The 17,745-nt window shown below is 43.1% G+C and overlaps 2 protein-coding genes across 2 annotated transcripts in view; one reads left to right on the top strand and one right to left on the bottom strand.

The window, feature by feature from the left end:
- Nucleotides 1-17,745, bottom strand: part of PKD1 (polycystin 1, transient receptor potential channel interacting) — a 264,518-nt gene that overhangs the window by 1,511 nt on the left and 245,262 nt on the right. The window lies entirely within an intron of this gene.
- Nucleotides 1-17,745, top strand: part of TSC2 (TSC complex subunit 2) — a 130,146-nt gene that overhangs the window by 99,286 nt on the left and 13,115 nt on the right. Inside the window, exons 33-38 of the mRNA XM_068247295.1 lie at nt 3,414-3,571; nt 4,500-4,975; nt 6,576-6,654; nt 9,180-9,266; nt 13,033-13,219; nt 14,803-14,942. Coding sequence (XP_068103396.1) covers nt 3,414-3,571; nt 4,500-4,975; nt 6,576-6,654; nt 9,180-9,266; nt 13,033-13,219; nt 14,803-14,942 — 1,127 coding nt within the window. The remainder of the gene's footprint in view (nt 1-3,413; nt 3,572-4,499; nt 4,976-6,575; nt 6,655-9,179; nt 9,267-13,032; nt 13,220-14,802; nt 14,943-17,745) is intronic.

Raw genomic sequence — 17,745 nt, 5'->3', positions numbered from 1 at the left:
CCACACGAAGCATTTTTTTCTGGAGCATGAAAGGTGTCTAGTTAAATCAACATTTTTACTGAAGCTATAAGATATGCCATGATTGAAGGGAAAGAGGGCAAGAAAGACTGGTGGGGGAAACTAGCCGTAGATTAATTGCAGTTGTCCATTAGCAGGAACTATTGTTGTTATGTTTATGGATGGGAGTCCTGGAACTCAAGCCATGTTAACAAATTTATGAACTAAATTAACTTTTCCTATTTATAATCACTTCTGTGTCTATTTCGTTGATTGTGTGGATTCAGCCTCTCTGTAAATGGCTACAAGTTTTACAGAACCCCCAGTAACAGTCTGCTTACTAGAAGCAGCCATCTTATCCTATCATCATCCTGTAATATGCAGTTCAATTAGAAAGCTTTTATGTCTGAGAAATTAATTTACAGTTGGAGTAATTTAAGCACAGAGGCTCACTAATACAAATCCTGCCTTATATTTTGCTGTTTGAAATTAAAGAAAAAAGCAAAAGCAATCTCCTAGCAGCCTTCAGGGCTTATTGCCTGCTTATTGGATACACAAAGCGACCCTGGACAAAGTAAGGCTATGTATAAACCTCCAACTACTGCCTCCTGCTGGGGTCGAGACTCAATCTCTTGACTGACAGTTTAAGGCTGAGATTTGTACAGACATTTCACTAGCCTAGAGGCTAGAGATGCATCTGTTACAATGGAAGGGAGTACAGCGCACAATGAAACTAATTATGGCAGGCAAGGTGAGTGGAAAAACAATACGCTCGGGTCGCTTGGATGTCAGATCTTTAGGCAATGTCTGGACACCGGATGCGGCATTTCTTGGCCACTTTGCCCTATTTTAATTCAGTGTATGTACCTTTTTTAGGCGCATTTTTTATTTGTTCTTAGACCTTGAGGGAATGGTTTTTGCCTGAAGTTTCACTTTAATATAGTAAAGGGTTGTGGCCTAAAGAGTAGAAGCAGATATCTTCCACCCGTAAGAAACCTCCATGATTAGCAGCCAAAGGTGGACTGAGAGTCCACCTCCTGAGTGGGTGGGAGGGACCAGTGTGGTCACTGCTAGTTGCAAGTAAAGGGCACCGGTGAGATGCTAATTTACCTGACTTGAACGCAGCTTGGAATCGCACTAATCAAAATTAGTTGCAACTTCATTTACCAAGCTGCATGTAATTCTCATTGAATTTTGCATGGAGGTCAGTAAAGTTGGCATCTAGTTGATCATGTCTAATCGAAAGCTACTTAGAGACCCCATAGACTTGAATAGCATGCACCATGCTTGAGTTGGCACACCTTTTCTTGTAGAGAGAGACTCTGTAGCATTATCAGTCTGCAGGAGGCCAACATTAGGTGGGAGCTGATGGATTGTATTCTTAACACCGCTTATAAATAGACCCCACACTTTTTATTGGCCAAGAAGCTATCATAATCAAATGTTTCTCTCTCCTGCTCTCTAGGGCTAAAACAGCACCACATATTCTTGGATGGAGCAAATAGCTTTATGTGCATTGCCATTGCACTGTACATTGCATATACAATGATGAATCAATGGCAACAAACATGCCAGCCAGTGGGGTTGCAAATTAATGTCACAGCCAGGCAGAAGAGAAGGCAAACAGGGGAGTAAAGCAACCCTTTAGCCCTAAATAGACATGACAGCACTGATCTGCAGAATCTATGTGCTCCTTAGGAAGGCCAAACGGGTTTGGGTATGTGTATGTATTCAACAGGATAGCAATACTCCAGCTGCCAGGTCTACCCTTTAGAAAGGTCTCCTAAATTTTCAAAAAGTCCCTGGCGCTAGTATGGTTGAGGTGAGCCAGTAAGAAAGTGCATGGGGAAATTCTGCTGATATTGAGTGCAGCAACCTCTTGAACTGCTAGAAAAGTTGTATTAGTAATATGCCTACACTAGTAGGCCAATTAGAGCACTTAAAGTTGTAGACATTGCTGTGATTGGAGAACTGTGCTTAATGTACTTTCTCGCTGGTTCACCTTATAACCATACTAGCTTCAAGTCCTGTTGGAGCGGACTTCATTTACTTGGATATACCATGATCTGAATACACGAGAACCTTCATGGACAAGCATTATTAGTGTTTCCTAGAGGCTGCACCACACTCTGCATCATGGGGGATTACACTGCTCAGCATGGCATCTGTATCGATTTTAATAATCATAATCATTTTTAATGTTTTCAAATTATGACTGAGGAAACTACCAAGCATCCAAAGGAAAATCAGGTATTATCAAATGGATATTTTCTTTGTATTCTACATGACATTCCTTCACAAATCCAAACCACTTCCTGCAACTCATCTGAGGTAAAAGACATTTTATAAGCAGATAACCCGCATACTCCAAGCATCAAATGGTATCCCCTATTTGAAGGGTCCTTTGCAGATGTGAGTTCTACCAAACATAGTGGACAGCACAAACTCACGGGACATCCTGGTAAATATTAGACATTTCATATAGCTTTATAGCTTTGTTTAGAATAGACTTGGTAATTATTGAAGTAAGCAACTTAAAGTATACCTGAGATCTAGAAAAATTAAAAATTATACATACCTGAGGCTTCCTCCAGCCCTCTTCAGGCTAATCGGACCCTTGCAGTCTTCCCAGGCCGCCTGATTGCCTGCAGTTGGCACAGGTGCAATCTGGCCATGCACTCTCTCCGGTCCTACATTAGTTCTGAGCAGGTGATGGGGCGCGAGGCTGGGCTGTGCATGTGCAGTACACCCCAATTTGCAGTTAACAGGGTATCTAACGAAGGATCCAGGCTGCCGGGAGGACAGTGAGGGACCAATCAGCATGAAGGGGGCTGGAGGAAGTCCAGGTATCATTTTTATTTATTTTTGTTTCTCAGTCTCAGATTTACTTTAAAGGGAACCTGGAGTGAAAGGGATATGGAGGTTGCCATATTTATTTATAAATGGTAATTAATGGCTGTATCCTGCGCCCAAGTCTCCCGGCGGCGATTTCATACGTATGCCAATGGCTAGAAGTACTAGAGGGATAGCATCAGCAGGACAGCCAGGCAATGTGCATTGTTTCAAGAGAAATAAAAACCTCATCCTCCATATCCCTCTCCAAGTGTGCTTTAATTATCCATACATAAAGATGTTTCTTCCTTTACCTCATTTGACCTGAAGAAGTCACTGGCTAGTCGTGAAGCATCAGTTAGAATGCAAGAAGTTTACATGGAGGTGAAATTGCCTTGTTTTCCTTTGGATGATATAACTTGGATAAATGAGACCCTTCACAGGCATATGGAGTCTGTTTTTTTTTCAGCCAACCAATCAATTTACTGCAGGTTTGAAAATGAAGGGAAAGATCAGATTTGCTGCTGCTCTTCCAGGCTTAGTATTTTGGACGTTCTGCTCAGTGACTGCATCTCTGTTTGCAGAGTCCTCTGCTGTCCTGGAAGAGGCTTCCCAGCCTGAAGCAGAAGCAGACGTGACCTCTCCTTCTGGATCCCAGGAACTGGACGACTTTGAGCCTGTTGCCACTGATGACACACCAAGTGAAGACAAAACTGAAAAGAAGTCTGAAGGAATCAGCAGGGTGAGCATGTTCTTATATCTGTGATAATTATAGAGCTAAAGAGGAACTTTCACCCAGGATTGAACCTCATCCCAATCTGTAGCCGATACCCCCTTTCCAATGAGAAAGCTTTGCCATTTCTGTAATAGATCATCAGGAGGGTCTGTGTGGCTGATATTGAGGTGAAATCGCTCCCACAGTGTGATGTCATTCAGGGCCGGATTTGTACTTTTCACCACCCAAGGCCTGCTATTGACAGCTGCCACCGGGCCAACAGTATCCTAAACTTTACCCCCAACATGGCAGGGATTGTAGGCTCCTCTGAGGACAGTTAGGAAGTGATGGCAGGGATTACATTATAAACAGGGATTAGATTGTAGCTCCTTGGCGAGTGGCACTTTCGCTGAGTGACATGCGACTCAGATCACAAAGTGCCCATTCGATGCCCCTTTGTCCCCTGAGTGCCAGATCCGGCTGTTGGTAGCCACCCACTGCTATTTGCGAAGTCTGTGTAGTTGGACGAAGATTCAGCAGGCTAACTGCTACTACCAGCCTTCTGCCCCTGGCTTTCCTGGTGCCCTAGGCCATGGCCTTTGTGGCCTTGCCTGAAATCCGGTCATGATGTCATGCCTACGGCAGGTTCCAGTCTATGTCCCTTCTTGCAATAATGGCTCTTTCCCAACTGACAAGCAAGCAGTATCGTGTGTGTGTGTGTGTGTGTATATTAGAGAGATAGATAGATCTCTATCGTTCTGGCATACTTTGTATAACTCCTTTATTTTTAACTTTTGTTTGGGCCACTTGTTCTTTATTTGCACCTTATTGGGTTGCACATTGACAATGAACTACTTTAACATTCCCATAACTGGCATTAACCAGCCTCTTTCAAAGTTGTAACATTCTGTAACTTTAAACTAAAAGGCCTTTCTCTTTTGTCCTCTGTGCACAGTCGTCTTCCACCTCCAGTCAAGATGCCACAACCCTACAGCTAGAAGACCTAGAGCTTGGTGGGATACCCATTGAAGGGCCAGCCCGGGAACCTCCCTTCCAGCCCACACAGACTCTGAGCAAATCCAGCTCTTCCCCTGAACTCCAAACGTTACAGGAGCTACCCAAAGAACCAGATGCTAAGGAAGGTGCCAGTCCTCCTAGAGCAGAGGCCCAGCCTACACCACAAACCTCCAGCACAGAGCTTACCAATACCCCTAGCAAAGCAGAAGACGACCTTTCCAACTTAGGGGCATGTGCAAGTGCTGACCCAGGGCCTTCGTCACAACCTCAGCCATCTACAAGCGGACACCGCCCCAGAGGCCATACTATATCTGAATCTGAACCTTCACGGAGGGGCAAGAGGTTCAACATTGATGCCTTCAAGAACACCACAAAGGCCACCAAAGCTGACAAAGTGCCTGGAATAGACCCAAGGTACAGTTTAGGTCTTCCCAATTTCTCTGTGAATCTGACTTCCTCCTTCTCTAAACACTCAGGTTTATGTCCAGAAGTCATTTAAACCAATAAGTTGAAATCTGATTTCAGTCCTCCGTTGTCAACTGGTTTCCTCTGATATCAGATAAAAACAAAGTAATCGGATAAAAACACAGAAAGTTGATGTAAGAAGTGATGAACCTCACCAGTAAAGTAGCATAAGTGAATGATTGCACTTCAAGCCTCCAATTTGTAATGTGAAAGGACACCCAAGGTTAGAGGGATATGTGGAGGCTGCCATATTTGTTTTCTTGTAAACAATACCAGTTGCCTGACAGTCCTGTTGATCTTCCAGCACACGTAGTGTCTGAGTCAAAACCCTGGAATAAGCATATGGCTAACGCAGTGAAATCAGAATCAGCTGAGTCAGAGTACCTGATCTGCATATTCTTGTTCAGGGTCTGTGGCTAAAAGTATTAGACACAGGAGCAGGAGGACTGCCATGCAACTGGTATTGTTTAAAAGGAAATCACTATGGCAGCCTCCATATCACTCATTTCGAGTTCCCTTTAATGGTGAAGATGAAGAATAGAAATAAAATGGAAGATTAGCTGAAGCCATACGTTGCGCCTCATGCCTATTTAGTGACAGTTGCTTCTACATATGTGCAGTGGTGCCAGGCTTAGAAAAAACATCCCATACTGAACAGTGCTATAATGCTGGCAATACACGGTATGTTTGTACTGCTCGATTGAGCCATTTAGATGGTTCGATTGATAAATTCCGACATGTCCGATCACCCACCCGATTGATTCTGCGCTCGATACCGCATGGGGGGGGGGGGGGGGGGGACAATAGAAAAAGATTAGGACAACGAGCAGAAGATAAGAGAATCGCCCGCGGGGTCGATTGGGGAAACGATCGGGCAGCATAATCTAGCCACGGAAACGCACAGTGTATTCCCAGCATTACACAACTGCTAATGAAGCTAAGAATGACGGTTAAAAAAATGCCCTCACTTATACTCCCAAACATCAAGCAACCCACCTATACAACATGGGCAAAACACAGGAAGCCATATACATATCACCTTCTATAATGGTCAGGGGTTCATCTCAGTATGTTGCTCACAAAATGGCAGCAAGGAGCCTAGGTGTATAGATGCCAATTAGTGGTATTGGTCTGAGAATGATTATTTAGGACTGAAATCTGCTGTGCTTTACAGAGTGTATATTCATGTCACTGACTGCACCTCAGCAGAGTTCACAATCCAGTCCCCACCATAGTCCTAGTCTAATCCCGCTACTATAGTCTAGAGTCCGTTTTGGAAGCTGGGTAGGAAACCGGAGTGGCTAAAGTTAACCTTATGTAAACACAGGGAGAACATACAAACTACATATAGAATGCTATTATGGACGAGATTTGAACGTGGGCCCCTAGCGCTGCAAAGTGAGAGGGCCATTTGTGACGCCAAGCTGCCTAGAGAGAAAGGGTTTGAGCAATACAGTATTAAGATTTTGTAGCTGACTTTTTTTTGAAGGGGTTTTTGTTTTTTTGGTGTATGAGCTACCTTATTGTGACTTATGTCTCTTTCTTTAAGTTTTGTGTTTTTACAGCTTTACCACTCTCCTTTCTTTGGTGATGAGTCAAACAAACCCATACTGGTCCCAAACACCCAGGTGATTATTACCAATAACCAATTGTTGGTGTGGCCTGATAGTACTTGTCTGCTGGATGATGCTTTATCTGAGATGTAGTTGTATAACTTGCTTTTGATTCACGCCGGGATTTCACACCAATTTATACCAGGGCTGTGGAGTCGAAACAAAAATCATCCGACTCCTCAGTTTATGAAACTACCGACTCCTTAGGGCTGCGGATTTGGCGCAAAAATACTTCGACTCCCGACTCCTCCGTTTATGAAACCTCCGAATCCGGGTACCCAAAATTACTCCGACTCCAACTCTGACTCCACAGCCCTGATTTATACACTGTTCAGCTTGTGATACATCAAGCGTCCACTGTCTAGAGAGGTCTTTGACATGCGTTTCTGGAATATGGAAATATTACATCACCACCAGATTCTCCGGTAAGGTGTTTAAAGCAATTCTGAAGCAAAAATAGATAATTGTATATGTAGTACAGAAAACAAATAGAACATTAGTAGCAAAGAAAAAAAAGTCTCGGGTTGTTTTCCAGTATGTGAAGTTAAAACACTTGCGTTCTCTATGCAAAAGAGCTTCTCTGAGCTATTGGACCAACTTGGTTGAACTCGGTCCTGTTTTCTGACTAACCAAAAACTATGTATCTGTGCGCTCACTCAATGGAATTAAAAAAATAGTGAATTCCAATTATGATGATAATAGACTAGAGTCCAACAAACTCAGTCCATTTACTTAATTACGTGTCCATGGATCGCAGCACCAATCATCAAGCATATGATGTACGTTCCAAATTTCTCCCAAAATAGTGCGCTCACATATGCAATAGAATCTTCTTGCAGTGATGTCACTCAAAAAAATAAAAATAAAAACCATAACGTGATACTGTATTATAGCATTGCCTCTTCCTATAATACCCAGTGCTGCAAATGATATCCGTATGTGCATCCACCTGAAAAACAGTCTCACAGGTCCTCATCATGTGATATAGCTGCCAAGCCACAGGCAGCAATAAAGCACCTTCAATTTCTGGAACATGTACACTCTCCCTAGTGCATGCAGGTATCCCACAAGATCACACATGGATTCTCACCTTATACTTTGCCGACCAGATTATAACACAGCAAATGCACTTAGTACATCCCGGCAGGTGTCACCAGCTTAGCCTCAGCAAATGGATCACCACAGGAGCAACAATTTCACATCAACCTAGTAACTGAAGGACTCCACATAGCGTAAAACCGTACAATTTATTACAATTTATAAAATCTAGTGCACTCACACGTTCCAAGTAAAATCAAGCATATCACAACATAAGCTCCTCCACGCCAACTCTCTCCGCCCTACGCGTTTCGTGCATGCGCAATCATCAGGGGCTGAAGGTGTCTGGTCAGTTGGCGTTTTAATTCTCATCTATCCCCACTATTCCGTCCAATAGCAGAAATGCCCTTATCCAAAATGGCCGTCTGTTTCCTTCCGCCCTTATCCAGCCGGCGCATCCTCCTATAGTAAGAGGCAATGCAATAATAAAGTATCACGCTATGGTTTTATTTTTTAAATTTTTTGAGTGACATCGCTGCAAGAAGAATCTATTGCATATGTGAGCGCAGTATCTTGGAGAAATCTGTTTTCTGAATAGCTTAAACTGCCAAGAAACAGTGAGAGACAGCTTGAAATAAGGTTTTACTGCAGGAAAATTCAAAGGGTCATTAGCTCTGCTCTGTTTTACAGCTTAAAATACAGTGTGGCTACTAAACTGCAAATACGATCGAATGATGCAATGTTATAATTAAAGCTTTATATCACATAAAAATTGCTCTTTGCTACTAATGTTGTATTAATTATTATACTACACATATAAATTTCTCATTTTATTTTCACTTCAGTGTCACAGAATTCTAGCACAGTACTGTCTCTGACTAATAAAGGGATCTCCCTACTCTCCAAAACTACTTCATATTAACCTTTGGGTGCCATGAACTTTCGTGATCAGGTGACTGTCCTGCGTCTGTTCACATGCCTCTCTCAGGCCTTGCCATCCTCTTCTATGGACTACATAGAATAGAGGAAGAGGATGTCGCAGACTGCAGATGTGCAAACAAAAGATGTAAGGGGAGCTTAGTAGACCTTGCTTGTTTTTTGTTGTTGTTGTTGTTGTTGTTGTTTTTTTCTCTTTGCTAGAGAGTTCAGGTATACTTTTGTGGGCCTTGCAAACCAGTAATTTTAATAATTTAAAAATAATCAGCGACAAGAGTGTGTGATTGCACACCAAAAACATATAAGAATAATAAATACAAATAGGATATGTTGCAAAAATAAAAGCACTGCTTTCATTGCTCAGAATGAGCTAATCTATTATAAACATACTGTGCTGATTTACAACACCCCTTTCCCAGGTGTTTTGAATGGGCACAGTATGTTTTATAATTGATTAGCTTATTTTGAGCAATTAAAGCAGTGCATTTTTTTGCAACATATCCTATTTGTATTGATTGATTTTTGTATAATTTGTATGAATTTTATACTCTCTGTTTACATTGCAGACGTTTGATAGAACGATGAAGTTGCTTGATCACATCCCATGTTACGACACCCACAAGATTGGAGTACTGTATGTTGGAGAAGGACAGGTAAGTGCCCTGGTGAGGTAGGAATTTCTAGTGAAGGCTCTTCAGCCCTGTACACGCCCCAGCAAGGACTCAATCTGGTGGGTTTGCAGGGCTGAGGCTGTGTAGGTGTGATGCTGGCATGTTCTGTGTGTGCGTGTGGAAAGGGGGGGTTGACTTCACTCGATGGGCAGAGTAAGTGGGGAGATCAATGCTCTCAGCGGTTGCTCAGCTAAAGTGATCCGCTGCGACAAGCGATCAAGAGGGGTCGCTGGATTCGGTCAGACGCAGTCATTATCGGCTGCCTCAGCCGAGTTTCATCTGGTGTGTGTATTGAGGTTCAGCCTCCATCTGCAGGATTATATTGCAGCTGTCCTATGATTGGGCCGCCTACCTTTACACAGGCTGGTTTAGATAAGAATCCATTTATAAAATTCCTTTAGGAGTGTGATATGTATCTATTGGTACTTATAGCAAAAATTGTCAGGCATGCCATTATTTAGTGCTGCTTAACATTAATGGTGAATTCAAATCCACCCTCTGTATACATCAATCAAACTTGGGGGGAAAAAAGTGGTACACGTGAAGTAGTTTCCCATCAGATCAGTGGGTCGAATCGATCATTTTTGACATGTCTGCTCTGGATTAAGAACCGTGAAAGTGTAACTGTCGGGCATAAAATCAATTCTTTATTTTTATCTGGTAAACCAGTAATAAGGATGCTAACCAGGCAATCCAAAAGTTAAAAATCTCTTTAAATGAACATTCCCCATTTTACCTGAATCTTATTTGGTACATTGCCTTACACAGGAAGTTGCAGGAAATGCTGGGTTGTCTTTTAAAATGGAGAATCCTTAGTAGCATTCTCTTCTTTCTTTCTTTTTTTTTTTTTTTTTTTCTATAGAAAAAATCACTAAAACCAAAACATGGACAGTGCAATACATATGTAAGTAAAGCAAGTATTTATCTACTTATATATGTGTTGTTGTTTTTTCTGAGTTAGTATGGCTGACCGCTCCTCTTTAAAAGGAAATGTCAGTTTCCATATCCTTCTCACCTCGGGTTCCCTTTATAGAGACCTTTTACGACCTATGGTATAATATATTATTCAGGACTTAAAAGTTTTATTTTAACCTCCCTGGCGGCATGATTACGTCCAAATTTTATTGTTTAAAAGCAGTGTAATTTTTTCACAAGCTTTTAGACCCTAAAAATCATGCTGTTAGATAGATCTGCGGCACCCCTGCACATTACACACCTTCCATGGATCCAACTCGGGATTACCACTCTGAGCTACAGATTTCTATCCTGAGCCTGACTCGGGGTTACTGCCTAGGAGTTTAATAATGCTGGTTTATGCTCACTTAGGCTGCTTTCACATTAAGACGTTACAGGCGCACGTTAGTGCAGCCTGTAACGCAGCCCCACCGCACAGTAATGAAAAATCAATGGGCTGTTCACAGTGCCCATGTTGCGTTCCATTGTAACGCAGCACATCCGTCGAGAGTGCTGCATGCTGTGCGTTATGCGCGGCTAAGCCGCGATAGACTGCTTGCACATGCTCAGTAGTGTTGGGGAGGAGTGGAGAGCGGCAAGGCACATGGCTAATTAATATTCACTGCCTGGTGTGACGTGCAGTGTTTACTTCCTGGAGCGGCCGCTCTGTGCGGCAATTGGCCGGGCGGGACCACGTGATGCTGCATGCGTCCAAGAGTACGCATCACGGACAACAGAGTGAGCTGCACAACGCGGCTCGCTCTGACGTCCACATCAGAGAGCACCAGGCGTTGCGTTAGGGGCACGTTATGTGCCCTATAACGTCCCCTAAACGCAACGTCCTGGTGTGTAAGTAGCCTTAAAGGACAACTGAAGGGATAGGGTTATGGAGGCTGACACACTTATTTCCGTTTAAGAAATACCAGTTGCCTGGCCATCCTGCAGATCCTCTGCCTCTAATACTTTAAGCCATAGACCCTGAACAAGCATGCAGCAGATCAGGTGTTTCTGACATTGTCAGATCTGACAAGATTAGCTGCATGCTTGTTTCTGGTCTGTTATGGTATTGTTTAATCGGAAATAAATAAGGCAGCCTCCATATTCTCCTTTCTTCAGTTGTCCTTTAAGATCACACAACAAACATTCCACAGTGACGCTCCTTGCCAGCGATAACTGTTGCTATGTGTAAATAAAAAAATTCAGAAAGTTAATCAGAGAGGGGAAAGATTTTACAATGGGCAAACATTGACACATTTAATAAATGAAGATTGTAAAATAATATGCTATTTTATTCATTAAAGAGACACAAGCGAAAAAAGATATAATTAATTGGTTGTGAAGTACCGATAATTACTACAACATTAGTAGCAAAGAAAATATTCTCATATTTTTATTTTCAGTTATATAGTGTTTTTTATAATATTGCATCATTCTCTAATATTTGCAGTCTACACACTACACATCCATTCTAAATTATTTTACAGAGCAGTCTGAACTTTTGAACCCTTCTCTGCCCAGAAAAGGAAACTTTGACAGACACTTCAGATAACAGGCTTTAGAACACAGAGCTCTCTGCGACTTTGAAAGTCGTGGAGCTCAATGGCAATTTGCACAGATAACTGGAGCTTTTTAACTCTTCCTGTACTGGAAACATTACTTATGTCTCTGCTCCTAATGTTTTATTTCTTAGCCGTACTACACATACAAATCATTATCATTTTTTTTCACTTCAGTGTCTCTTTAAAGCAAACCTGTGATTGGGGGGGAGAGAGGAAAGAAAAATTAGATGCTTTACCTCAGTAGAGGAAGGCTTCTCTGATCCTCCTCCACCCCACCACTGCTCCACCCCACCACTGCTCGCTGGGAACCTCTGCTTCTTCAGGGCTGCACTCCTGTTTGTGTACGGCCAGTATTCCCTGCGCAGTAGCATATAGACGGTGAGTTGGACTTGTGCTTGCGCCGTGCTACTGCGGTCGTACATGGACAGGAGCACAGCCACGAGAACAGTCAAGGCTTGTCAAATATGTTCAAAGGCTCTCAATACTGGGACAGCACGGATGAAGAGGATGGGAAAAGCTACAGGGTTATTCAGGGGCTTACCATGTACCCTTTTTTTTTTTTTTGCTTCATGTACCTTTTAAGTCACATTCAGTAAAGTACCTTATTAACCCCCTTGGTGGTCTGATTCTTTCTCTATTTTATGGTCTTAAAGTGGTGCAGTTTTTTTGCAGGCTTTTAGACCCTAAAACCAGGAAAAAATAACACAGCAGAGAGATCTGTAGCAGCCCCATCACTTGCCTCCCTGGGATCCAGCACTGCAGTTCTCCCTCCGTCCTCCGGGTGGCGCTGTAACCCTGTAGTGAGATTGCCATCTGTCATCATGACGACAAACCGCAATCTCACCCGAGGGATGCAGAAACTCTGAGGACAGGAAGGAGAATGGCTACCGGCGTCTGGATCCCTGGGGAAGGCGAGTGAAAACGCTGGCTGTGCGCTATGCTCTGCACAGTTTTGCCAGCGCATACCACGAGTCCTGCACGGGGTTACTGCTCCTGACTTGTTTTTTCCACCCCGAGCTTGACTCGTGATAACCGCCAAGGAGGTTAAAGAGTATACTTTTAAAGTCTTACTTCCAAGTAGCACAGGACACCTTCAAATGTCTTGTAGGCTGCATGCTTCCAAAGGTCAGACAACCTGCACAGTATAAGCCAGGTGGCTTTAATGTTTCAGCTGATCAGTGTATGCTCTCATTTCCAATGATATAGCTGTATGATACTTGCTTTTTGTTTGATAGGTTAACGATGAACAGGCCATCCTGACCAATGAGCACGGCTCCTACAGATACGCAAAGTTCCTGACTGGCTTGGGAAAACTAATTGACTTGACGGAAACTCCGCTTGATAAGATCTTCTTAGGTGGTCTGTCTAATTGTGGGGACGACGGACAGTTCACCTATTGCTGGCATGATGACATTGTGCAAGGTATGTAAAACCTGAACATTACTACTCCTGAGGCTGAGTATCTACACATAAGGGGAAGAAATAAGGAAACGGTGCTCTTTTTATTGTAACGACATCAAATATCTTTGAAATAAAAACACAGTATTAAAGCTCTTTCCAAACATACGCAAAACAAGGGGTGTGCCAGAATGGTACTCTTCCTAAGCCTTTACAGCAGACCTATATGTGAAGGAACCGGTCCCTGAACTCAGAACTTCCTTTCTGGTCTAAATAATAAGCAACTTCATAATAACCTTTACAGAAAAACCTTTCCTTTTTACAGCTTATACAACTCCTTCAGAGATGCTGCAGTGTAGTTACTTCTTGGTTTGCTGGGAGCACAGAAAGGGTGAAACTCCTGATTACTTATTAGCTTTTAACTGCACACAGCTGGAAGCAGACAAATCTGGCGACTTCCCACCCCGTCCCAAAGCACTCACATATTAGGCCCGCACCCCCCCCCCCCCCCAATCAAGCCGCTGTTAGCCGCTCAGTACGGGGCATCCAATCACCTGACTTCCAGTCAGGGGATGTCACTCACACTAGCCCCTCCCTGCTTCCATCGCAGGCGCTCTTGCTGGTGAGCGGGGCGGTGATGTCAGGTGACAGGTCACTGGATGATGTGTGGGAGGCGGGGTCGGGGGTGGAGCCGTTATGCAAATTACGTGATGACGTCATCCAGTGACTTCTAGGACAGCCAATAGCTACTTTCCTTACTGACGAGTTGGCAACACTGGCTGGGAGCTCAAATTTACACTGAGTCATTTCTTGCAGAGAAGGGAGAATTAGACATGCTGTTCTCTATAAATACATGCAGGGTGAATTTCTCTGTGTTCTTCTTCTCTCCTGTGCGAGACTTCAGGTCCGCTTTAAAGCAAACCTGGAGGGTTAAGTTGCTTACCTCAGTATTTGGAAGCCTCTGCATGGTGTAGAGGCTTGCTGAGCAGTAGTGATTGAGTCCTCTGTTCCAGCACAGGGTTGCTCTTCATCTTTAGGCCCCGCTCCAAGCTGTGGTCAAGCGCATCTGACTGGGCATGTGCAAGTAGGTCCATGCATGTCCAGGAGATGAGGCAGCTAGTGTACAGCTTCTTTTCCTCTGTGCACAAGCACTTTATCCTACTGGGTTTACGTTGACCTTACTGTCCTATGCCCAGTCTATGATCAGGTGCACAGGTCGGTGCTGTCCCATAGAAAAGCATGGGTTTATTCTGCACATATAATATTCCATTGTCTCCACACTGTGCTCGTTGTCTGATCACTTCCCAGAGCTGAAGAGGCCCATTTTCCCACTATGAAAAATCCTGTCACTCCAAGATTGAAGCAGATGCCACGCAGATGCCTCTGTTCATGAACATAGTTATTTGGGTTGAAGAGACACATGTCCATAGAGTTCAACCAGAAAAGTTTCCAACAATGCATCAGACACAATCTGCCAGCGAGTATCGGAAGTCTAATCTCATGAACAGCACCCTGGCGGCTGCAAAATAAGGATTTCTACTATAAAACTGATTTGAAGAGGATTTTTTGCACTGTGCCGATTTCTGATGAGTTTCTTTTCTTCTTAGTCATTTTCCAGGTCACTACCTTGATGCCAAACGTGGCGATCGACCCGGCCCGCTGCAACAAGAAGAGACATGTGGGCAACAACTTTGTGAACATTGTGTACAACGATTCTGGGGAGCCCTATAAGCTGGGCACTATAAAGGTGGGCAGATTAGTTTACAGTTCTTAAATGATGAATGTACTTTAGAATTGCTCTACCCAAAAAGCAATAAAAAGGGCCACTGACCAACGAGACCGAAGTACAAGCAGATAAATGAAGATAATGATAATCCTAACATTTGTAGAGCACTTTTCTCCTGTCGGACTCAAGGCGCTCGTGCTGCAGCCACTGAGACGCGCTCAAGAGGCCACCCTGCAGTGTTAGGGACTCTTGCCTTGAACTCCTTACTTAATAGGTACTGACCCTAGCCAGGATGCGAACCCTGGTCTGACTTGTACATCAAAAGTAAAGCGGATATTCAGCCTATAATACAAATTTACAGAATCCTCTTTTCCTGTAAAGTTATCATTACCTGTCGTGTCTTTTTGTGAATCAGTCCCGGGGTCCGACTTCCAGCTGAAAACCACATACAGTGGTGTGAAAAACTATTTGCCCCCTTCCTGATTTCTTATTCTTTTGCATGTTTGTCACACTTAAATGTTTCTGCTCATCAAAAACCATTAAATATTAGTCAAAGATAACATAATTGAACACAAAATGCAGTTTTAAATGATGGTTTTTATTATTTAGTGAGAAAAAAAACCCTCCAAATCTACATGGCCCTGTGTGAAAAAGAAATTGCCCCCCTTGTTAAAAAATAACTTAACTGTGGTTTATCACACCTAAGTTCAATTTCTGTAGTCACCCCCAGGCCTGATTACTGACACACCTGTTTCAATCAAGAAATCACTTAAATAGGAGCTATCTGACACAGAGAAGTAGACCAAAATCACCTCAAAAGCTAGACATCATGCCAAGATCCAAAGAAATTCAGGAACAAATGAGAACAAAAGTACTGTAATTGAGACCACAAAAGACCCCAGGACAACATCTAAAGAACTGCAGGCCTCACTTGCCTCAATTAAGGTCAGTGTTCACGACTCCACCATAAGAAAGAGACTGGGCAAAAACGGCCTGCATGGCAGATATCCAAGGTGCAAACCACTTTTAAGCAAAAAGAACATCAAGGCTCGTCTCAATTTTGCTAAAAAACATCTCAATGATTGCCAAGACTTTTGGGAAAATACCTTATGGACCTAAATAAAACACCTCACATAGCGTAATACTGTTTAGGCATCAGGTTACAATGTTCTATATTCCCCGTGCACGTGATACAGGTGTTTGCACACAGTGCCCACCACCTTGATATTCACAAAAGGCTCACCAGATGCTATCCACCAACTTACAGGTGGTAATCTCGCTTTTCCATATGTATATCACTCAGGAACATCAGTGATCACATCCACTTTCCATTAAAATTGGCCTTTAATAAAACATATAAAAAAACTCATCGCGCAATACAACTGTGCAAATTAGCAACACACTGCGCCTCTCGCGCACTCCTGCCACTTACAAGATCCCAGTAGGATGGTTAGCATGTCATATCGGCAAGTCCCTCAGGCTCTAGCGTTGTGTGCTCTGCAATACCGTTCGCGGCGTCCCGCTCCGTCGAGCAGGACGCCGCGAACGGTATTGCAGAGCACACAACGCTAGAGCCTGAGGGACTTGCCGATATGACATGCTAACCATCCTACTGGGATCTTGTAAGTGGCAGGAGTGCGCGAGAGGCGCAGTGTGTTGCTAATTTGCACAGTTGTATTGCGCGATGAGTTTTTTTATATGTTTTATTAAAGGCCAATTTTAATGGAAAGTGGATGTGATCACTGATGTTTCTGAGTGATATACATATGGAAAAGCGAGATTACCACCTGTAAGTTGGTGGATAGCATCTGGTGAGCCTTTTGTGAATATCAAGGTGGTGGGCACTGTGTGCAAACACCTGTATCACGTGCACGGGGAATATAGAACATTGTAACCTGATGCCTAAACAGTATTACGCTATGTGAGGTGTTTTATTTAGGTTGATTGTGGATGAGAGCGCGGCGGAGTGCAAGGCACCATAAGAACTATTCTATCAACAGGAGATACCGCAGCGCACCGTCTAGGATTTGATTGTGATCATTTAAATATATTAACGTTAAGGAGGTTTAATTTTGCGGACAGCGCAGCATTCATTGTTGTTTGATTACCTTATGGACCGACGAGTCAAAAAGTTGATGTTTTTGGAAGGTGCGTGTCCTGTTACATCTGGCGTAGAAGTAACACAGCATTTCAGCAAAAGAACATCATACCAACAGTAAAATATGGTGGTGGTAGTGTGATGGTCTGGGGTTGTTTTGCTGCTTCAGGACCTGGAAGGCTTGCTGTGATAGATGAAACCATGAATTCTACTGTCTACCAAAAAATCCTGAAGGAGAATGTCCGGCCATCTATTTGTCAACTCAAGCTGAAGAGATCTTGGGTGCTGCAGCAGGACAATGACCCAAAACACACCAGCAAATCCACCTCTGAATGGCTGAAGAAAAACAAAATGAAGACTTTGGAGTGGCCTAGTCAAAGTCCTGACCTGAATCCTATTGAGATGTTGTGGCATGACCTTAAAAAGGCGGTTCATGCTAGAAAACCCTCAAAGCTGAATTACAACAATTTTGCAAAGATGAGTGGGCCAAAATTCCTCCAGAGCGCTGTAAAAGACTTGTTGCAAGTTATCGCAAATGCTTGATTGCAATTATTGCTGCTAAGGGTGGCCCAACCAGTTATTAGGTTCAGGGGGCAATTTATTTTTCACACAGGACCATGTAGGTTTTGAGTTTTTTTTTCCTCACTAAATAATAAAAACCATCATTTAAAACTGCATTTTGTGTTCAATGATGTTATCTTTGACTAATAGTTAACGGTTTTTGAT

Source organism: Hyperolius riggenbachi, chromosome 7 (genome assembly GCF_040937935.1).
Source record: "Hyperolius riggenbachi isolate aHypRig1 chromosome 7, aHypRig1.pri, whole genome shotgun sequence".
NCBI lineage: Eukaryota > Metazoa > Chordata > Amphibia > Anura > Hyperoliidae > Hyperolius > Hyperolius riggenbachi.
This window is presented reverse-complemented; position numbering and strand designations above follow the sequence as displayed.